Genomic DNA, 17,773 nt, shown 5'->3' on the forward strand with positions numbered 1-17,773 from the left:
GAAGCACTCAAGTTGTTTTATTACGCCCACATAATGCCCCATATCAACTTTGTTTCAACACTTTGGGATAACTGCAGTGATGTTCATCTCAAACGACTCAATTCTCTTCATCGCCGTGCTGCAAAACTAATTCTGCATGAGTCAAATAAGCCAACAAATGATAAACTAAAGCTCCTTAATTTCCTTCCCTTGAAAGATCAGTTGACGCTAAACAAGGCTGTCTTTATGTACAAAGTAATTAACAATAATGTTTCTGGATATTTAAAATTACATTTTAGACATGCCACAACAAGATATGGGTCCCAGAACCTGATTCCCCCCATCCCTCGTCTAGACTTGCATAAGTCAAGTTTAGCCTTCTCAGGAGCGTCTCTATGGAATTCCATACCCCTACCCCTCCGAAATGCATCCTCTGTGAAAACGTTTTGGCGCCAGTTTCATTCCCGCTTAATGGGTAAATAGAACACTTTTCATATCTGATATTTTAGTGCTTTTTACATTTAGTCAAGTTATGTTTGTATTTTGATTTGGTCTTTATGTGTATGTATTGATAACGATATACATGCAAATGATTGGGACAATTCCTCCCCACATTTTTTTCCCTCCATTTTGTTATTAGTTGTTTTGGATGTTTATATGCAATGCATTATTGCAACTATGCTGCAATTTCCACACTATATTGTTTTCCCCATTTTTGAGTGTGTATACAAAACCATAACCCTTTTCCTTATTACTATTAACATTATGTACGTCTGTAAGAAACAATAACCTTGTCAATTTTACTATCTATATTCTGTGCGTCTGTATTAACGTGTTTGTATAAGGGACAGGTTGTAAGATTAGGCTTTGCCTAAAACCTCTGGCATCCTTTGGTAATAAAGTTCAGTTTCAGATTCAGTTTCAGTTTCAGTTTCAGTTTCTCTCTCTCTCTCTCTCTCTCTCTCTCTCTCTCTCTCTCTCTCTCTCTCTCTCTCTCTCTCTCTCTCTCTCTCTCTCTCTCTCTCTCTCTCTCTCTCTGTGCACGTTAAGATTACCTGTTCAAGTACCAAATATAACCTTTTACACAAGCATACATCTCCCGCACGTACACTCAAAAGCACTTACCCGAACTGCCCATATGACTAGATAATCATCACCACAAGTACGCATGAACGCACTTCTGAGAGATTTTTTCGTCACAGTTCATTAATTGACTGGCATTTCTTCTTATCCTAGGCAAACGCCATTTTCAAACAACTGGACACCTATGGAATAAATCTGGACACAAGAATCGTCGGAATTGAATTCATTACGGTGAGTGTGTGTGAGTGTGTGTGTGTGTGTGTGTGTGTGTGGGAGTGTGTGCGTGCGTGTGTGTGTGTGTGTGTGTGTGTGTGTGTGTGTGTGTGTGTGTGTGTGTCATTCTCAAGATTCAAGTGAAATTGCGTCACTCAATTTACGTCAAATATATATTTACGTTGTGTCCTTTCTCTCTGGTGTGGATTTTAAATCTGTCGCTCTCTGTTAGACAAGACAAATCGAAGCAACTGAAATGCGTGAGATTGTTGTGTGAGCCTATTGTTAAAGGCACAGTAAGCCTCCCGTAAACCATCACAGAGCTCCCCGAGCGTCTACATGCAGTACAGGCATACTTCCATTTAAACGTTCACCGAACGGGAACATCCTGGCTGCTTTCTGTCGAGCGTGAGAAATTTTCAAAGAATTTATTTTCGTGGACTTGGCCCTGAAGAACAATGGCGCCTCGTTTTTGGTGCTGGACGGCTGTTTTCAATATCCCGGAAATCACGCCCGGACAGTAAGCCTCCCGTAAACCATCACAGATACTGTCAGGCTTTTACACACAGTACAAACACCCTTCCATTTGAACGCTCACCAAACGGGAACATCCTAGGTGCCCTACGTAAAGAGCGAGCAATTTTTAAAGAATTAATTTTGCAGATTGTCTTGAACACTTTTTGGACCCATCCTGAACTCAGGTCAAAAATGAGTTACTTCCCTTATGTGACAGGGGAGGCTACCGCTCCTTTCACAGCAGACTCTGCACCCGAGTTGTTGGCCTTTAAGTCAACACCCGTGGTTTGTGGAAATCTGTTTGTGATGGGGTCTGGTGGTTTCCGATTGTCTGTAATTATGTTCATGGAAACCTTCGGGTTTGCATAACAGTTTTTATAGGGCTAAGAAATTAGCCCTAATATTTTCAAACCTGTTTGATTGCACTTCGCTTCCCGAGGTGATCGTAGTGTTTTGGCACTCTATCACATCTGGCGCATGCGAGCAGGATTCAGGAAGTAGAGACGCCGTAGTTTAACACCAGAAAGCAGGGGTAGCAGTGTAGGAGGTACTCAACGTATTCAAGATGGCGATCGACGGGGTTCCTAGACCCCAGTGGCAGATGTTCCCCCCTCCCAGGCTTCCTGTCTTCACTGGTGGTGACGATGGCTGTCAGCTCGACGATTTCAGCACCGAGGCACGTCGCGTCATTTCCCACTTCAACATGGCGGCACTTGGAGGGGAGGGAGCAGAGTGGCTGATCCAGTCACTCGCTGGGGCTGCCAGGAAGGAGGTTAACCTGCACCCCCCTCAGGCGACCGCTACGGCTGACCTAGTCCTGACCATTCTGCAGGACACGTTTGGTGACCACGCCAGCAGTTCTTCACTGCTTTCGTCATTCTTCACGCGCTACCAGGGACAAGAGGAGGGCCTTCTTTCATACGCCCACAGTTTGCAGTCTCTGCATGTCAAGATTAATTCTGTTGTTCCTGGTACATTAACAGATGATGCTCTCCGGGATCATTTCATCGATGGACTGTTTTTGCATCCTCTACGACGAGATCTGCTGCGCTTTGTGAGAGGGCGTGAAGCTGTCACTTTTGCGGCAGTCCGTGCCGAAGCTCTCAGGTGGATGAGGGAAGATGTCGATGTAGTGGCTGACCAAGCAACTCCTGATTCCAAAGAGAGGTGTGCCGGGTTAAGCAGGCTGCAGGTCCCAGTCAACGAACTCGCCGTCAGCTCAGCAGAGCTTCGAGCTGCCCTGGACCAACACCCTCGAGCTGCCTTACGTCAACAGCAACGATCCGCGAAGCCACGTTGTTGGCTTTGCAACCGCCACGGGCATCTGCAGAGCAGGTGCCCTACCAAGCGTCAAAGAGATCAACAACCACTGTCATGGAGACAGCCAAGTGAGAAACGTGTGAGTCAGTCAACATCCAACACGCAACCTCTCCGTGAGCAAAGCTGCCAGACAGAGGAAGAGCATCAAAATGTGACACTGCCAGTCCCCGTGCAGCTACACGACACTCAGCAGGTCACATTTTGGGATTCCATGCTCAATCTTGCCCCTTTACCCCAAGTCCCTGCTACCCCAACATTCTCTGACCGAGGCACTGTCTACATGGCACGCCTGTCTTACCCCCACCCATCCAGCCTCTTCCGGTGCAGCCAGCAGCCCCTGCACCAGTTCCTGATCCACAGGCACCTCCAGCACGTGTTCAAGACCAGCCTCTTGCTAGAGACCCGGAACCTCTGGTCCCTCCTCCGGCTGCTGTGTATGTAGTTCGCCGCTCGCACCGAATACGGGAACGAATGTTTTCGTTCTGAGTAGTGCTGTAATAAACTTGATTTTATTTATTTTGAACAGACGGACTTGTGTGAGTAATAAATGTGCTGCTGTCACGGGGGCAATGTGTCATTTGTGAGACTGTTTGTGCTCAGCTAAGAGACTGTGTGTACACTATGATTATTGATTGCCTGTTGTATTGTGTCTTGTATGAATGGGTTGGGTGACTGTGAGTGTCATCCGTTACCGTTCCTGATTTTATTTGTTGTTTCACTTGGGTGAACTTGTGTTTGATTTATAGATGTCATTTTCAGCTATTCCCGAGGCGCTGTACCTGCGAGGACGCAGTTGGTATAGAGCTGGGGGGGATGTAGTCAAGTGGCGTACCCAGTCTTTTTGTGTAATTATCTCCTGCTCGACCCAGTTGCCTCCCCTGTCTATTATCTTCCCCTGACCCAAGTTGTGTCTCCCGCTAGAATTATTGTGTGTTTACTATCGTAGGGTAGACTCTTGACCGGATTCCTTTCTAACCTCTTATCTCAGATGTAGGTGGTCGTTATGTAATGTGCCGCCAGCCTGTCTGGGTATTCGTTGGACTCGGCGTTTTGTCAAGTGGGTGTCATTTCTTTTGACAGGGTACATCATAGAAGATGCCAGGTGGCTTGGAGGTTTTAGTCTCTTACCCCCCCCCCCCCCTCTTTGTAACTGCTTGTAATCTAATGAACCTTATCCGGTGTGCGTAATATTTCCGGTGCGTGACACCGACACGGCTCTCTGCCTCTTTAACGATCCCTTTCATTTGGCAGGCAATCTTAAGACGACACCCCCCGTTGTCTGACACCGGGTAGCCTTCCTATTGGCTTATCGCCACAGGAAATCGGAAGTGACCAGCCTTTAAAAGACTGAGCACTTAGGCTAGATCAGCAGACGCGTTTAGTGAGACCGATCATCGAGTGAGCTGTGTGCTGCTCATATGTTGTTGTCATGACAGTGTCGAACCTCTGCCCAAATTTATCGCGACTTGCGAATTCGTGCTCTTGTGTTTCGCGACTATCGTCAGCAGCAGGTTTTGTGTTCCTTTCAAGTGTGCTCACTGAGGAGAATCTACACTGCTTTCTGATGTGCTTTCTAGTGTACGTTAATTAAAAGTCACGTTATCGCAACCTCTGTCTTGGCGTCTCATTTATGCTTCCTGGCCTATTTCCCCCTTCCACTCCACCCCATCACACTTAAACTGGCGACAGCCGTGGATCAATGGTTATCAGAATGTTTTTGGACCGTGGTGCGTTTTTGCGCTAGACCTAACTTTTAAAATCTAGCTTGTTACACAAACATTCTTTAATCATAAAAGAATTCTTTTTTCATCAAGACAAGATCAGTGCAATTCGAAGTTGTGAAAGTTTGAAAAAAGAAAAGCCCGGAAGCAGGGTCACGCAATGGTCAGCAGACGACGGTTTATCAGTCAGTGCATATCGCCGTTCCTCTCAACAGTCAAAAGCCATCGCTAGAGTTCTTGTGAACCACAGCCGTTTGTTTCGTGCATAAAAACGTGCTATTGTAAATAAGCTCACATCGAGTCGCATTCAAATAAGGCTAACTGACGACTACATTGTGAAAAAGGGAAACTGGATCACACGGGTTCACGATGGCTCAGGGGTAAGATAAACCACGCAAAAATAAATTCTTTGAAAATTGTTCGCTCTTTACGGAGGATGTTCTCAATCGGTGAGTGTTTAAATGAAAGGGTGTTTTTACTGTGTGTAAAAGCCTGACCGTGTCTGTGATGGTTTACGGGAGGCTTACTGTGCCTTTAACCCAATAATATTCATCACGTCATGTGAGTGATTGGTTGATACAGGTCACGAGAATGCTTTGCCTGTCATGACAGGCACAATCAGATAGGAGCGATCACGTTCCCATTGCGGCCGTTCTGTCTACTTTGCGGGGTCGCTTCGAAATTTCTTTTAGTCGAAATAGACGGTAATAAACCCGTTATTTCTAATATGCTGACTGTTAACAAATCATAACATACATTTCTCAAAAATGATATCATTTGATAATCCATTTTCTCGACATGTCTGTTATTATTTACTAACAGTTACCACATTAGAAAAAAAGGGAAAAAAACGCAACAACAAAACAAACTATCAAACCAAACTTTTTTCTTTACATTTCAGGACGAGACAATTTCTACAGAGGTGTATGACGGGAACAGAGTGAGCTCAGACAAAGTTCTCAAAACGTTCCAACTCTGGTTGGAAGGGAAGAATTATCCCCTTACAGACCACACTGTTTTACTGACAGGGTATGACTTTGTTTATGTGACTGGGGGTGGGGTAGCGTCGTGAAGAGAAAGGGGAGGGTGTGTGTGTTTGTGTGTGTGTGTGTGTGTGTATGTGTGTGTGTGAGTGTGTGTCTGTATGTGCGTGCGTGCGTGCGTGTGTGTGTGTGTGTGTGTGTGAGTGTGTGTGTGTGTGTGTGTGTGTGTGTGTGTGTGTGTGTGTGTGTGTGTGTGTGTGTACACTTGATACACTTCGTAAGTAGGTGGTGTTTTGGCCTACTTCTATTTATAGTTTTATCATTGAAAACTGAATGGTATAGTTACAAGTTGACCACTATTTATTGCAGGTGGGATCTCTCTGATGGATTACAGAGTGGCGTTAATGGTAAATCATTGCATTTTGAGCTACACACAGATGAGGTTACATAATTATGAGGGTTTGTGTGTGTATATGTGTGTGTGTGTGTGTTTGTATGTGTGTGTGTGTTTGTATGTGTGTGTGTGTGTGTGTGAGTGTGTGTGTGTGTGTGTGTGTGTGTGTGTGTGAGGGTGCGTGGATGTGTGTTTGTGTGTCGGTGTGTGTGTCTTTGCCTTTGTCTTAAATGTCAGCTTGTGCTTCTGTTTGTGTTTGTGTTCTGTTTGTGTTTGTGTTTCGGTTTTTGTGTAAGCGTGTGTTTTCGTCAGATTTTCTGTTTTTCTGTCTGAGTCTGTGCAGGCGGCTTTGACAAGATGCCATCACCCTTTTTACATTTAGTCAAGTTTTGACTAAATGTTTTAACGTAGGGGGGGGGGGGGGGGATCGAGACGAGGGTGTGGTGTATGTCTGTGTGTGTGTGTGTGTGTCTGTGCGTGTGTGTGTGTAGAGTGATTCAGACTAAACTACTGGACCAATCTTTATGAAATTTTACATGAGAGTTCCTGGGAATGATATCCCCGGGGGTTTTTTCTCTTTTTTTTCGATAAATGTCTTTGATGACGTCATATCCGGCTTTTTGTAAAAGTTGAGGCGGCACTGTCACACCCTCATTTTTCAATCAAATTTATTGAAAGTTTGGCCAAACAATCTTCGACGAAGGCCAGACTTCGGTATTGCATTTCAGCATGGTGGCTTAAAAATTAATTAATGACTTTGGTAATTAAAAATCTGAAAATTGTAAAAAAAAAAAAATGTTTATAAAACGATCCAAGTTTACGTTCATCTTATTTGTTTTCATGTTCTGATTCCAAAAACATATAAATATGTTATATTTGGATTAAAAGCAAGCTATGAAAATTAAAAACATAAAAATTATGATCAAAATTAACTTTCCGAAATCGATTTAAAAACAATTTCATCTTATTCCTTGTCGGTTCTTGATTCTAAAAACATATAGATGTAATATGTTTGGATTAAAAACACGCTCAGAAAGTTAAAACGAAGAGAGGTACAGTAAAGCGTGAGCTATGAAGCACAGCGCAACCGCTACCGCGCCAAACAGGCTCGTAACTTTCACTGCCTTTTGCACTAGCGGCGGACTACGTTCAGTTTCATTCTGTGAGTTCCACAGCTTGACTAAATGTAGTAAATTTGCCTTACGCGACTTGTTTTCAACTTCAGTTGCATGCAGGTTGCTACTACAGTTGTTGTTTGCCTTCTCTCTCATTTTTATTTATTTTATTGTTTTTATTAAAAAAATGTGTGTGGCTTGGAGCAATCCTTCTTCATTGGTCTTTTTCTTTTCTCAATAAAATGTGTACATTTTCAAATCAACAGACTTTATTAATAAATGTTAACAAAAAAACAAACAAAAATCATAACATAAATTTACTTCTGATGTTCAACTCAGTTTCCAATAATACACCCAAATCTAACCTTTTCCCATATTTAAATTTACCAATGGTCAATAATTCACAAAATGAATATAATTATTTTTCCAGTTTTCTCTAAGACAACCCCCAAAAACCTTTTTTTCATTCAAAATTATGGCAACATGTATTTTCTTACCCTTCATCACCTCTTGGCAATAACAAAAGAAATGTTCAAGGGTGTCTAATTCATTACAAAATGCACATACTCGATGTTCGTAATCCCATCTTGTTTAATAAGATATTGGATATAGGCCTATGCCATGCAATAATTTCCAGTGCAACAAACGTAGTCTTTCTTCTTTTGTGTTTTTTACAGCCAATAACCTTTTATCCAAATCAACAGTATGTTTTCGTTTCCAAAAATCACAGTCACTCGGAATCTGGACATCTAAATCAACTAAACATTGCTGTTACATTACCACCATTAACAATGCAATCCTGCAATGTAAAATATTGATATGGTAATGTGTATATGTTACAGTCAATAAGTGAAATCAGTCATTACGCGCATTACGTGTAATGACTAAAATCTCTAGTCATTACGTGTAATGACTGGATCGTCAGAGGTGACAGTCAATAGGTGACAGCAGTCAATAAGCGTAATGACTAACATTACTTTGTACATGTATTCAATATATGTGTTAGCCTAAGGCTAATCTCTGTAGATTTATACCATGGGATTTTCATTTCCTTTATTTACAAAATGAAAAGATGTCAACATGGTTATAGTATTGTCAGTGCGTTTATTTCATTGACATCTTATGACGATCAACCTTGGATTGTAAATCTCTAACATCACGTCAAACAACCTTGAGTACAGTTTATTTGTGAGTAGATTCTTGCCCAATTAGTGACATTTTTTTCCCCAACGTTCTTGGCCTTGGTTGTACTTCACTAACATCACGTCAAACAAACTTGAGTACAGTTCACGACGTTCTCTGCTCTAGTCTAACACGCCACTTTGTTTGTGACAGTAATACTTGTGAACGCAGTCGACAAAGCAGCAGAAACTGGATGCGTTAGAAAAGTCATCTCCAGAAGATCTAAAACGCCAAAAGGCTTCAAAAGCCAGGAATCTTCTATCCTAGGAAGAGTACCAAGAGATAATCGTCGAATTACCCTCTTTAAAAGAACAAAGCAGCATGAAACCGCGCAGACAATACTATCTGTTGTCAAGATCAGGCTCTCTCTCTCTCTCTCTCTCTCTCTCTCTCTCTCTCTCTCTCTCTCTCTCTCTCTCTCTCTGTCTCTCTCTCTCTCTCATGCCAACACAAGACAATTTAAACATGTACTAAATTTGCTTCTATTTACCTTCAATCCCGAAAAATTTAAATACATTCAATTTTATAATTTTCAGAAATGGTTCCAACTCATTTCACCTATTGACTGATTTCACTTATTGACTGTGACCATACACACAACCACGTTTAGTCCTTACACGTAATGACTAGAGATTTTAGTAATTACACGTAATGCCTGTATGAAACAGTCATTTCACGTAATGACTGAACATTTCAGTCATATGCGTAATGACTGATTTGATTTATTGACTGTAACATATTATATACGTCTGGATTTAAGTGCGGGGCATAATGCATTATATTCAAAATGTCTGTCACCCTTCATCCTGCTATGAAAAAACCCTGTGTTTGTACATTAAAATCCTACAGGTGTGGCTTTGCTGGGAAAGATGTGCCACTCCACAGAATCTCTGTCAGCAGTGGAAGTAAGTCCCAACGGTAACAGTGTTCTCACCCTGGTTCACGAACTCGGACACAGGTACGAACACAAATTATTTGTTTTGTTTTACTCGCTGTATTTCAAGCTTCCCCCAACCCCCTTCCACTCTCTACCCTCTCCCCCTCCCTTTGCCCCCGACGATCATTTTGCGAATCTAAGCGTATGATTTTTTTTCTCCATCCGATTCTAACGAAAATGGCGGTTAGGTAGAGAGATAAAGGGTAGCTTTGAACACGAACAAGAGCTGTTTTGATCCGATTTTTCTTGGTTATTTCTCGCGATAGACTGAGTACCTCTTGTTATGTCATAATAATTTCTTTTTGCGATCGTCATAACAATATATATGACGGGAATAATCGGCAATCATTTCATACAACAGCCTTGGTGCCAAACACGATGGTGACCATAACACGTGTGGTTCCGACTCCATGAAAATAATGGATGCGGTGCGATCGCAGAACTCTCCACTCAACTTTAAGTTCTCGAGCTGTTCCAGAACCTACTTCAGAAACTTCCTGCAAACTCTGCATGAGTAAGTTATCACTCTTCTTGGTTTCCATGGAAATCGACTGCATTGCACATCGTTGCCAAGCAAAATGTGCATTACGTTTACATTTGTTGAATGGTTGTATTGACAGTTTTCGTTTACATTATTTGTTTTCGTCTTCTTTCTTTTTTTTTTCATTTTCATTACTTTATTGTCCCATCGCTGGGAAATTTCTCGTAGTAGAAAGCAAGTAGAGCGCTCGAAAACAGAAATGTTGTCATGTGCATTGCAGTAGCGTAACCGGTAGCTGTCTCTCTGCGGCCAACACGGTGACGCCAGTACTGAACGCCCCACAGATCGGAGAGCGTTACGATCCCGATACCGTCTGCAGGATGACAGCCGGTGACCACTCCTACTTAGGAAGAGTGAGTATTTTTCAGTATCATCATCATCATCATCATCATCATCATCATCATCATCATCATCATCATCATCATCATCATCATCATCATCATCATCATCATCATCGGCATCATCATCATCATCATCATCGTCGTCGTCGTCGTCATCATCATCAGTGGCATCAGCATCAGCAGCGACATTAGCGTCGTCAAGGTCGTCGTCATCTGCATCTTCAGCATCATCGGTAGCCGCAGCAGCAGCAGCAGCAGCAACAACACCAAAACACCACCACCACCACCACCACCACCACCACCAACAACAACAACACCAACAACAACACCAACACCAACACCAACAACATTATCATATATGCACAGTACGAGGGTCTTGAGCTATACCATTGTTGATCTGTGTGCAGACATTCTACGGACCGCAAGGATCCCTGGACTACAGTGCCGTGTGCACTGCCATCTGGTGCCTGAGTGACGCCCCTAACTACATCAGCGTGGTGGGAACTGACGGCTTCCCCTGTGGAAGTGGCAAGGTGAATACGACGATTGACTCTTTATTATGCATGTGTCTGCAGGATTCTGGTGTTTTTATTCTTGTGTCACTTTTATTTTTGATTTGTTGAAATCCCACCTTGTGAGAAAATCTTGCAATTTGAAAAAGCGTTTCAGAATCTCTCTGGTACCTGATAAACATAGGCCATCTATATCAGTTTCGCACTCTGGATTTCAGACGTGTTCTCTTGGATTGTGCATGGACTCAGCAACTGCGTCAACGAGTGTGTCGGGTAAGTTGGCCGCAAACGTCCTTTGGGTCCGAGCGTTGATAGTTTGTTGAAAATCAGCACTGCGTGTATTAGTTTACAGCAAAATCTGTTCTGTTTAGACTAAACTAATGGAAGCTTTCTTGAGATAAAGACAAACAGTGTAACTCATACAAATACAGCAAAAAACAGTTCAGTATATATATATATTTCTTGCATTAGTAAATGACAATGTGTCATTAAAGGCCCTCTGTGCCTCGAGAAAACAGTTCGCCCCACTAGTGCCTTTTACGAAATTAATTCTGAAACAAATGCTATTGTGCACAGAGAGCATCCAGGCTGTTTATGGTTGGTAATCAACCTCAATGATGACTTTAAACTAATCACTGTCTCAAATGAGGACGAAAGTCGCTTGTTCATCAGTGCCAGTTCTTGTTATTCTCGCAGGTGCCAGAAAACTGGTTCCGAATGCATTTAGAGCGCTTAATTCTCTTTGTGTATCTGATTCAAAATCTCTGTCTCACCAGACACATGCACCTTTGGAAATGCCCCGTCTTACGCCAAAGTCTACGAGGGAAAGAGCTGCGAGGAGCTGATAACAGCCACAGACCAGCATCTCTGTTACCAAAGCTTTATACGCAAAGACTGCTGCGCCAGCTGCGAAGCCGCTAAAACGGGCATTGCAAGTAAGAACCTGACACATGCACATAGATATGCCTACACATGCATCAATTTACTCGCAAAGACTCGGAGAACATATTATCATGTTTGTGCGCGCGAGAATTTTCAGACAAATTAACATACTCATGTAAAGATATATAATTGTACATGTACGCACGTACACACGAACACGCGTACCGGCAAACACACACACACACACACACACACACACACACACACACACACACACACACACACACACACACACACACACACACACACACACACACACACACACACACACACACACACATATATCGTAGGATACTTGTGCTACGAGCAGTTTCACTTATTGGAGGATTTAATTCTTGACCAACATTATTGTCCTTCACCTTTTGTGTCACATGTCTTAACCCATACGCCCACGTGTGGGTTCATACAATAATTTGTGTGCTCGCACACAATTATTAGTTGTTGTTATTGTTGTTGTTGTTGTTGTTGTTGTTACTGTTTTGTTTTAGTCGATTTTAAAGGAGGTTACTCCCCTTAGTCTCGGTATAAGCATAGCTTGTTGTGTGGTCCCAAGTTTATCTTTTGTCTCCTATGCAGCTCCATATTATCAAAATAAATTCATGTTCAAACCACATGTTTACTGGTGTACAGGTTGTGAGTATGGCGATCAAGCTTCTTGGTGTTCTACATTATCCGCCAATGCCTGTTCCTATAATAAAGAAGTCTGCTGCGGAACCTGCCAGGATCAACAATCTGCGACAACCGCGGCGCCAGCACCTGCAACAACCGCGGCGCCAGCACCTGCAACCGGAACCAGCTCTGACACAACAGGTACCTCCATTAAAATTGTTTCTGGGTTATTAAAAATATCCTGCGTGTTTAATTACACTATCTTTTTTCCGATTGAACGACACAACATTTGTATAGCTGTATAGTCACTGAAGCATTGGTAATTTTCTGACTGACAATCTCACATTGTTTTACTTATATTTTGGTATTTGTTAATGACAAACTCCCGATACACAGACAAGACCTTGAAAGGGAATTCGTATTAACGCCAATTTCCAAAGTCGTTCACGCACGCACGCACGCACGCACGCATGTACGCACGCACGCACACGCACACACACACACACACACACACACACACACACTCACACACACACACACACACACACACACACACACACACACACACACACACACACACACATCGTAGGATACTTGTGCTACGAGCAGTTACACAACTTGGAGGAATTAATTCTTCTTCTTCTTGGCGTTCGCTGGAGGATTTAATTCTTGACCAACATTATTGTCCTTCTTTAATTCTTGACCAACATTATTGTCCTTCCCCTTTTGTGTCACATGTCTTAACCCATACGCCCACGTGTGCGTCCATACAATAATTTGTGTTCTCGCACAGAATTATTGGTTATGCGTGTTGTTGTTGTTGTTGTTGTTGTTGTTGTTGTTGTTGTTGTTGTTGTTGTTGTTGTTGTTGTTGTTTATTTTTTAAATTTTATTGTTATTTTTTAAATATAGTCGATTTTAAAGGAGGTAACTCCCCTTAGTCTCGGTATAAGCATAGCTTGTTGTGTAGTCCCAAGTTTATCTGTTGTCTCCTGTGCCGATCCATATTCTCTGAATAAAACCATGTTCAAACCAAATGTTTACTGCTTTGCAGGTTGTGAGTATGGCGATCGAGCTTCTTGGTGTTCTACAATATCCGGCAATGGCTGTCACTACAATGGAGAAACCTGCTGCGAATCCTGCAAGAAATACAAAACATCCATTCCCAGTAAGAGAACGGCGCATACGCTTATGATTAACCATTGCTATTAAACGTTGTACCATTGTTTCTTACGTAGATGCATGTAGAGGTTACATGCCGAGTCTCAGTGATTATTAAAAATATGGTCGAAGTTTGCGGATCATGAAAAATGCGAGCTTCAGCGAGCTTTTTCATGACCGCGAACTGAGACCATTATTTTTAATAATCACTGAGACGAGGTATGTAACCTCTTTATTCCTCCTTTCTTCAGTTATTCAAAGAACAGAGGAGTTTTTGTGCGAAAGTTTGATCGAATCCTATTCACTCAACCAGTCTACCTGCGCAGGCGATTGAATAATGCGCGGTTGTATAGCTCAGGGAAAATAATTCAATTCTGTCAACACTTCTTGTCAGTTTCCCTGTTTTTGACTAAAATCAAGTGCACAGTTATGTTGTTATTCTGCTGTGGCGGTAAAGGCAGATAGTGTGTGTTCTGTTCATGTTTTGGTATCGCTTAGGAAATGTTCTTTCTTCGAATGTGACCAGCAGACGAAATTTTGCACCAAAGTTCCAACGTTAAAAACTGTATGAAGATCAGTTTTCTGGGGCAAACTAATGTATAAAACCGCTGTATGTTCTTTAAATTGATGAGATATGTGCACTTGATTGCGTGTGATCTGTTTATGAAATGAAATATTGTCGAAAACTAACCGTCGGATTGCAGTCTTTTGTCCAAGCAACTCAGATCAGAAAATTTGGAAGGGGAACTACTCTTATCGCTAGACAGAGTACGAGATGTACTTGCCTTCAAAGTTTGCTTGCACTCATAAGAGATCTAAAACGATTTTCTCTGCACTGATCGTTAGATTTGGATTTAGAAAACAACCAAACTCACGGATTTTATGTGGAGATTAATGTGTTCAAGCCTGTAGTTGCTAGTTTAAATGCAGTATGTTTGTATTGTTTGGCCTGGAGATGTATATTTCGTATATTAGAGCGTTCGGAACTTTTCAATCGCTTTTAAAGTAGTTCCCTCAAAGTCTAGCTCATCAACCTGTGAGCTATCGAGGATTCAGGCCGGTTGTTGGGTTAGTGATTTTGGTTGTTGGGTAAGTTACCGAAAAATAACTAGCCCTACACCTTTACATAGAGAAAGAAGCAGAGGGGGGAATAAATGGTAATGATGTAAGCCTGAAAGGTTTTCAGAAAATATGATCAGATGTTTTAACCGTGTTGATAGTTTGTAAATGTAGCTGGACCGAAATTTGCTTACTGCCACATTCTTGCAAACAAAACAGCAGTGCCTTAATATTTGTTTTACCTCTATGTATTATTCATTTTCGTCATAAGTAATTACTGACTTCATTTTATTGATTTTGTTCATGTTATTATTTACGCCGAATAATACAACGAGAATTACCAATAAAGTCAAAACAAACACATTCTGACTGCATGTGTGTATTTGTGCAGAATGTACTTACAGACACAATAATTGTGACTGCCCAAATTGCTCTGCGCAGGGCAGAAATGAAATGGAATATATAGAAACACATCTATAGAATGAGATTTAAGAACAAAAGCAAAAGAGTAGAAAGAGATCTAAAGATAAAAGCAAAGCAGACACTATAATTAGATCTAAAAACAAAATCCTAAAGCAAAGCATACATACAGCCAAAACAACTACATCCGCATTGATTGTATTGTGTACAGACTGCAAGTACGGTGACAGGAGCAGCTTCTGCCCGATCTTCATCGCAGAGGACAGGGGTCGATGTGTAACCTACAGTCACATCTGCTGTGTAACCTGCGCGAATCCACAATCTGCGACAACCGCGGCGCCAGCACCTGCAACAGGAACCAGCTCTGACCCGACAAGTACCTCCATTGAAATTGTTTCTGGGTTATTAAAAAGATGCTGCACAGACAAGACCTTAAAAGGGAGTTCGTATTAACATCATTTCCCAAAGTCGTTTGAACCGAATGGGACAGCAATGACACACACACATACATACACACACACACACACACAAACACACACACGCACACACACGCACAAACACACACACACACACACACACACACACACACACATCGTAGGATACTTGTGCTACGAGCAGTTATAGATTACTTCTTGGAGGATTTAATTCTTGACCAACATTATTGTCCTTCACCTTTCGTGTCACATGTCTGAACCCATACGCCCACGTGTGCGTTCATACAATAATTTGTGTTCTCGCACAGAATTATTAGTTATGCGTGTTGTTGTGGTTGTTGTTGTTGCTGTCGTTGTCGTTACTGTTTTTTGTTTTGTTTTTGTTTAGAATATAGTCGATTTTAAAGGAAGTTACTCCCCTTAGTCTCGGTATAAGCATAGCTTGTTGTGTGGTCCCAAGTTTATCTTTTGTCTCCTATGCCGCTCCATATTCTCTAAATAAAATCATGTTCAAACCAAATGTTTACTGCTGTACAGGTTGTGAGTATGGCGATCAAGCTTCTTGGTGTTCTACAATATCCGCCTCTAATTGTTACTACAATGAAGAACGTTGCTGCGAATCCTGCAAGAAACACAAAACATCCATTCCCAGTAAGAGAACGGCGTATACGCTTATGATTAACCATTGCTTTTAAACGTTGTACCATTGTTTCTCACGTAGATGTAGCCTATATGGTAATGATGTAGGCTAAGCCTGAAAGGTTTTCAGAAAATATAATCAGATGTTTTAACCGTTTCGATAGTTTGTAACTGTAGCTGGACCAATTTTTACTTACTGCCACATTCTTGCAAACAAAACAACAGTGCCTTAATATTTGTTTTTACCTCTATGTATTATTCATTTTAGTTATAGGTAATTACTGACTTAATTTAATTGATTTTGTTCATGTTATTATTTACGCCGGATAATACAACGAGAATTACCAATAAAGTCAAAACAAACACATTCTGACTGTATTTGTGCAGAATGTACTTACAGACACAAAAACTGTGACTGCCCAAATTGCTCTGCGCAGGGCAGAAATACAATGGAATAGATAGAAACAAATCTACAGAATGAGATTTAAGAACAAAAGCAAAAGAGTAGAATAAGATCTAAAGATAAAAGCAAAACAGACAATACAATAAGATCTAAAAACAAAAGCCAAAAGCATAGTATACATACAGTCAAAACAACCATATCCGCATTGTTTGTATTGTGTACAGACTGCAAGTACGGAGTGTGTGTTAAAGAAAAATAGACATGTTAGGGTTCTGCAGTCCAGTAAAATAAATTAATAAATACATACATTTACATGTGCAGATTGCAAGTTTGGTGACCGAAACCCTACGTGTGCAACTTTAGTTGCTGCAAACAGAGCTATTTGTTTCGGTAACGAGGAAGCTTGCTGTGCTTCTTGTACATAAACAACGAGAACTGTAATGTTCCAACGATGCAATTGATCATTTTTTTTTTTAATGAGAAATGCATTTCTTTTAGAACTATATATGCGTTATTTTACTTTCCTCCCAACTTTTTTTCTTACACTTTTGTATTGTTTTGTTCTTGTTGTGCCGTTGGAATAAAATACTGTGATTATTTCTTTCTCTTTTACATAAATGTACAATTTCTATTTGAAGCAAACATCTGAAGAATCTGAAGGATCAATATGTTGGTTTATTTTTTCTTCTGTGAATGAAACTGTAAGTAATAGCTTGGCAAACAACCAAGCGCACTGTGTGTGTGTGTGTGTGTGCGTGTGCGTGTACGTGTGTGTGTGTGTGTGTGTGTGTGTGTGTGTGTGAGTGTGTGTGTGTGTTTGTGTGTGTGTGTGTGTGTGCGTGCGTGTGTGTGTGTGTGTATGTCTAAAATATGAACAATCAAAAAGCAACGAACAAGCACATCAAAAATCCTTTTCATTTAATAGTAATATCGTATTGACTCAAAGTATCTCGATTTGTTATATTTAATCAAATACAGCGTATATAATAAAATCACTTTTTGCCCGTACTTGACATTTTTCTGACTGTATTGTAAAACCACAAGGTCAGGGGACGATCAAACAGAACAATGCAGCACACTTTGTAGGCTTGCCTTTGAAGCTCAGCGGATCTTCATTCTCTACACTCCATACTAAATAATAAACAAGTCGCGTAAGGCGAAAATACAACATTTAGTCAAGTAGCTGTCGAACTCACAGAATGAAACTGAACGCAATGCAACGCAGCAAGACCATATACTCGTACCATCGTCAGTCCACCGCTCACGGCA

The 17,773-nt window shown here is 41.4% G+C and overlaps 1 protein-coding gene across 1 annotated transcript in view; it reads left to right on the forward strand.

The window, feature by feature from the left end:
• Positions 1 to 17,172, forward strand: part of LOC138956519 (A disintegrin and metalloproteinase with thrombospondin motifs adt-1-like) — a 21,355-nt gene extending 4,183 nt beyond the window's left edge. The window contains exons 4-17 of the mRNA XM_070327861.1: positions 1,216 to 1,293; positions 5,734 to 5,861; positions 6,185 to 6,222; positions 9,356 to 9,464; positions 9,805 to 9,957; positions 10,205 to 10,337; positions 10,733 to 10,858; positions 11,056 to 11,110; positions 11,614 to 11,772; positions 12,410 to 12,589; positions 13,443 to 13,556; positions 15,240 to 15,404; positions 16,000 to 16,113; positions 16,826 to 17,172. Coding sequence (XP_070183962.1) covers positions 1,216 to 1,293; positions 5,734 to 5,861; positions 6,185 to 6,222; positions 9,356 to 9,464; positions 9,805 to 9,957; positions 10,205 to 10,337; positions 10,733 to 10,858; positions 11,056 to 11,110; positions 11,614 to 11,772; positions 12,410 to 12,589; positions 13,443 to 13,556; positions 15,240 to 15,404; positions 16,000 to 16,113; positions 16,826 to 16,929 — 1,656 coding nt within the window. The 3' untranslated portion in view covers positions 16,930 to 17,172. The remainder of the gene's footprint in view (positions 1 to 1,215; positions 1,294 to 5,733; positions 5,862 to 6,184; positions 6,223 to 9,355; positions 9,465 to 9,804; positions 9,958 to 10,204; positions 10,338 to 10,732; positions 10,859 to 11,055; positions 11,111 to 11,613; positions 11,773 to 12,409; positions 12,590 to 13,442; positions 13,557 to 15,239; positions 15,405 to 15,999; positions 16,114 to 16,825) is intronic.
• The last annotated feature ends 601 nt before the right edge of the window (positions 17,173 to 17,773 follow it).

This window comes from Littorina saxatilis, linkage group LG2 (genome assembly GCF_037325665.1).
Source record: "Littorina saxatilis isolate snail1 linkage group LG2, US_GU_Lsax_2.0, whole genome shotgun sequence".
NCBI lineage: Eukaryota > Metazoa > Mollusca > Gastropoda > Littorinimorpha > Littorinidae > Littorina > Littorina saxatilis.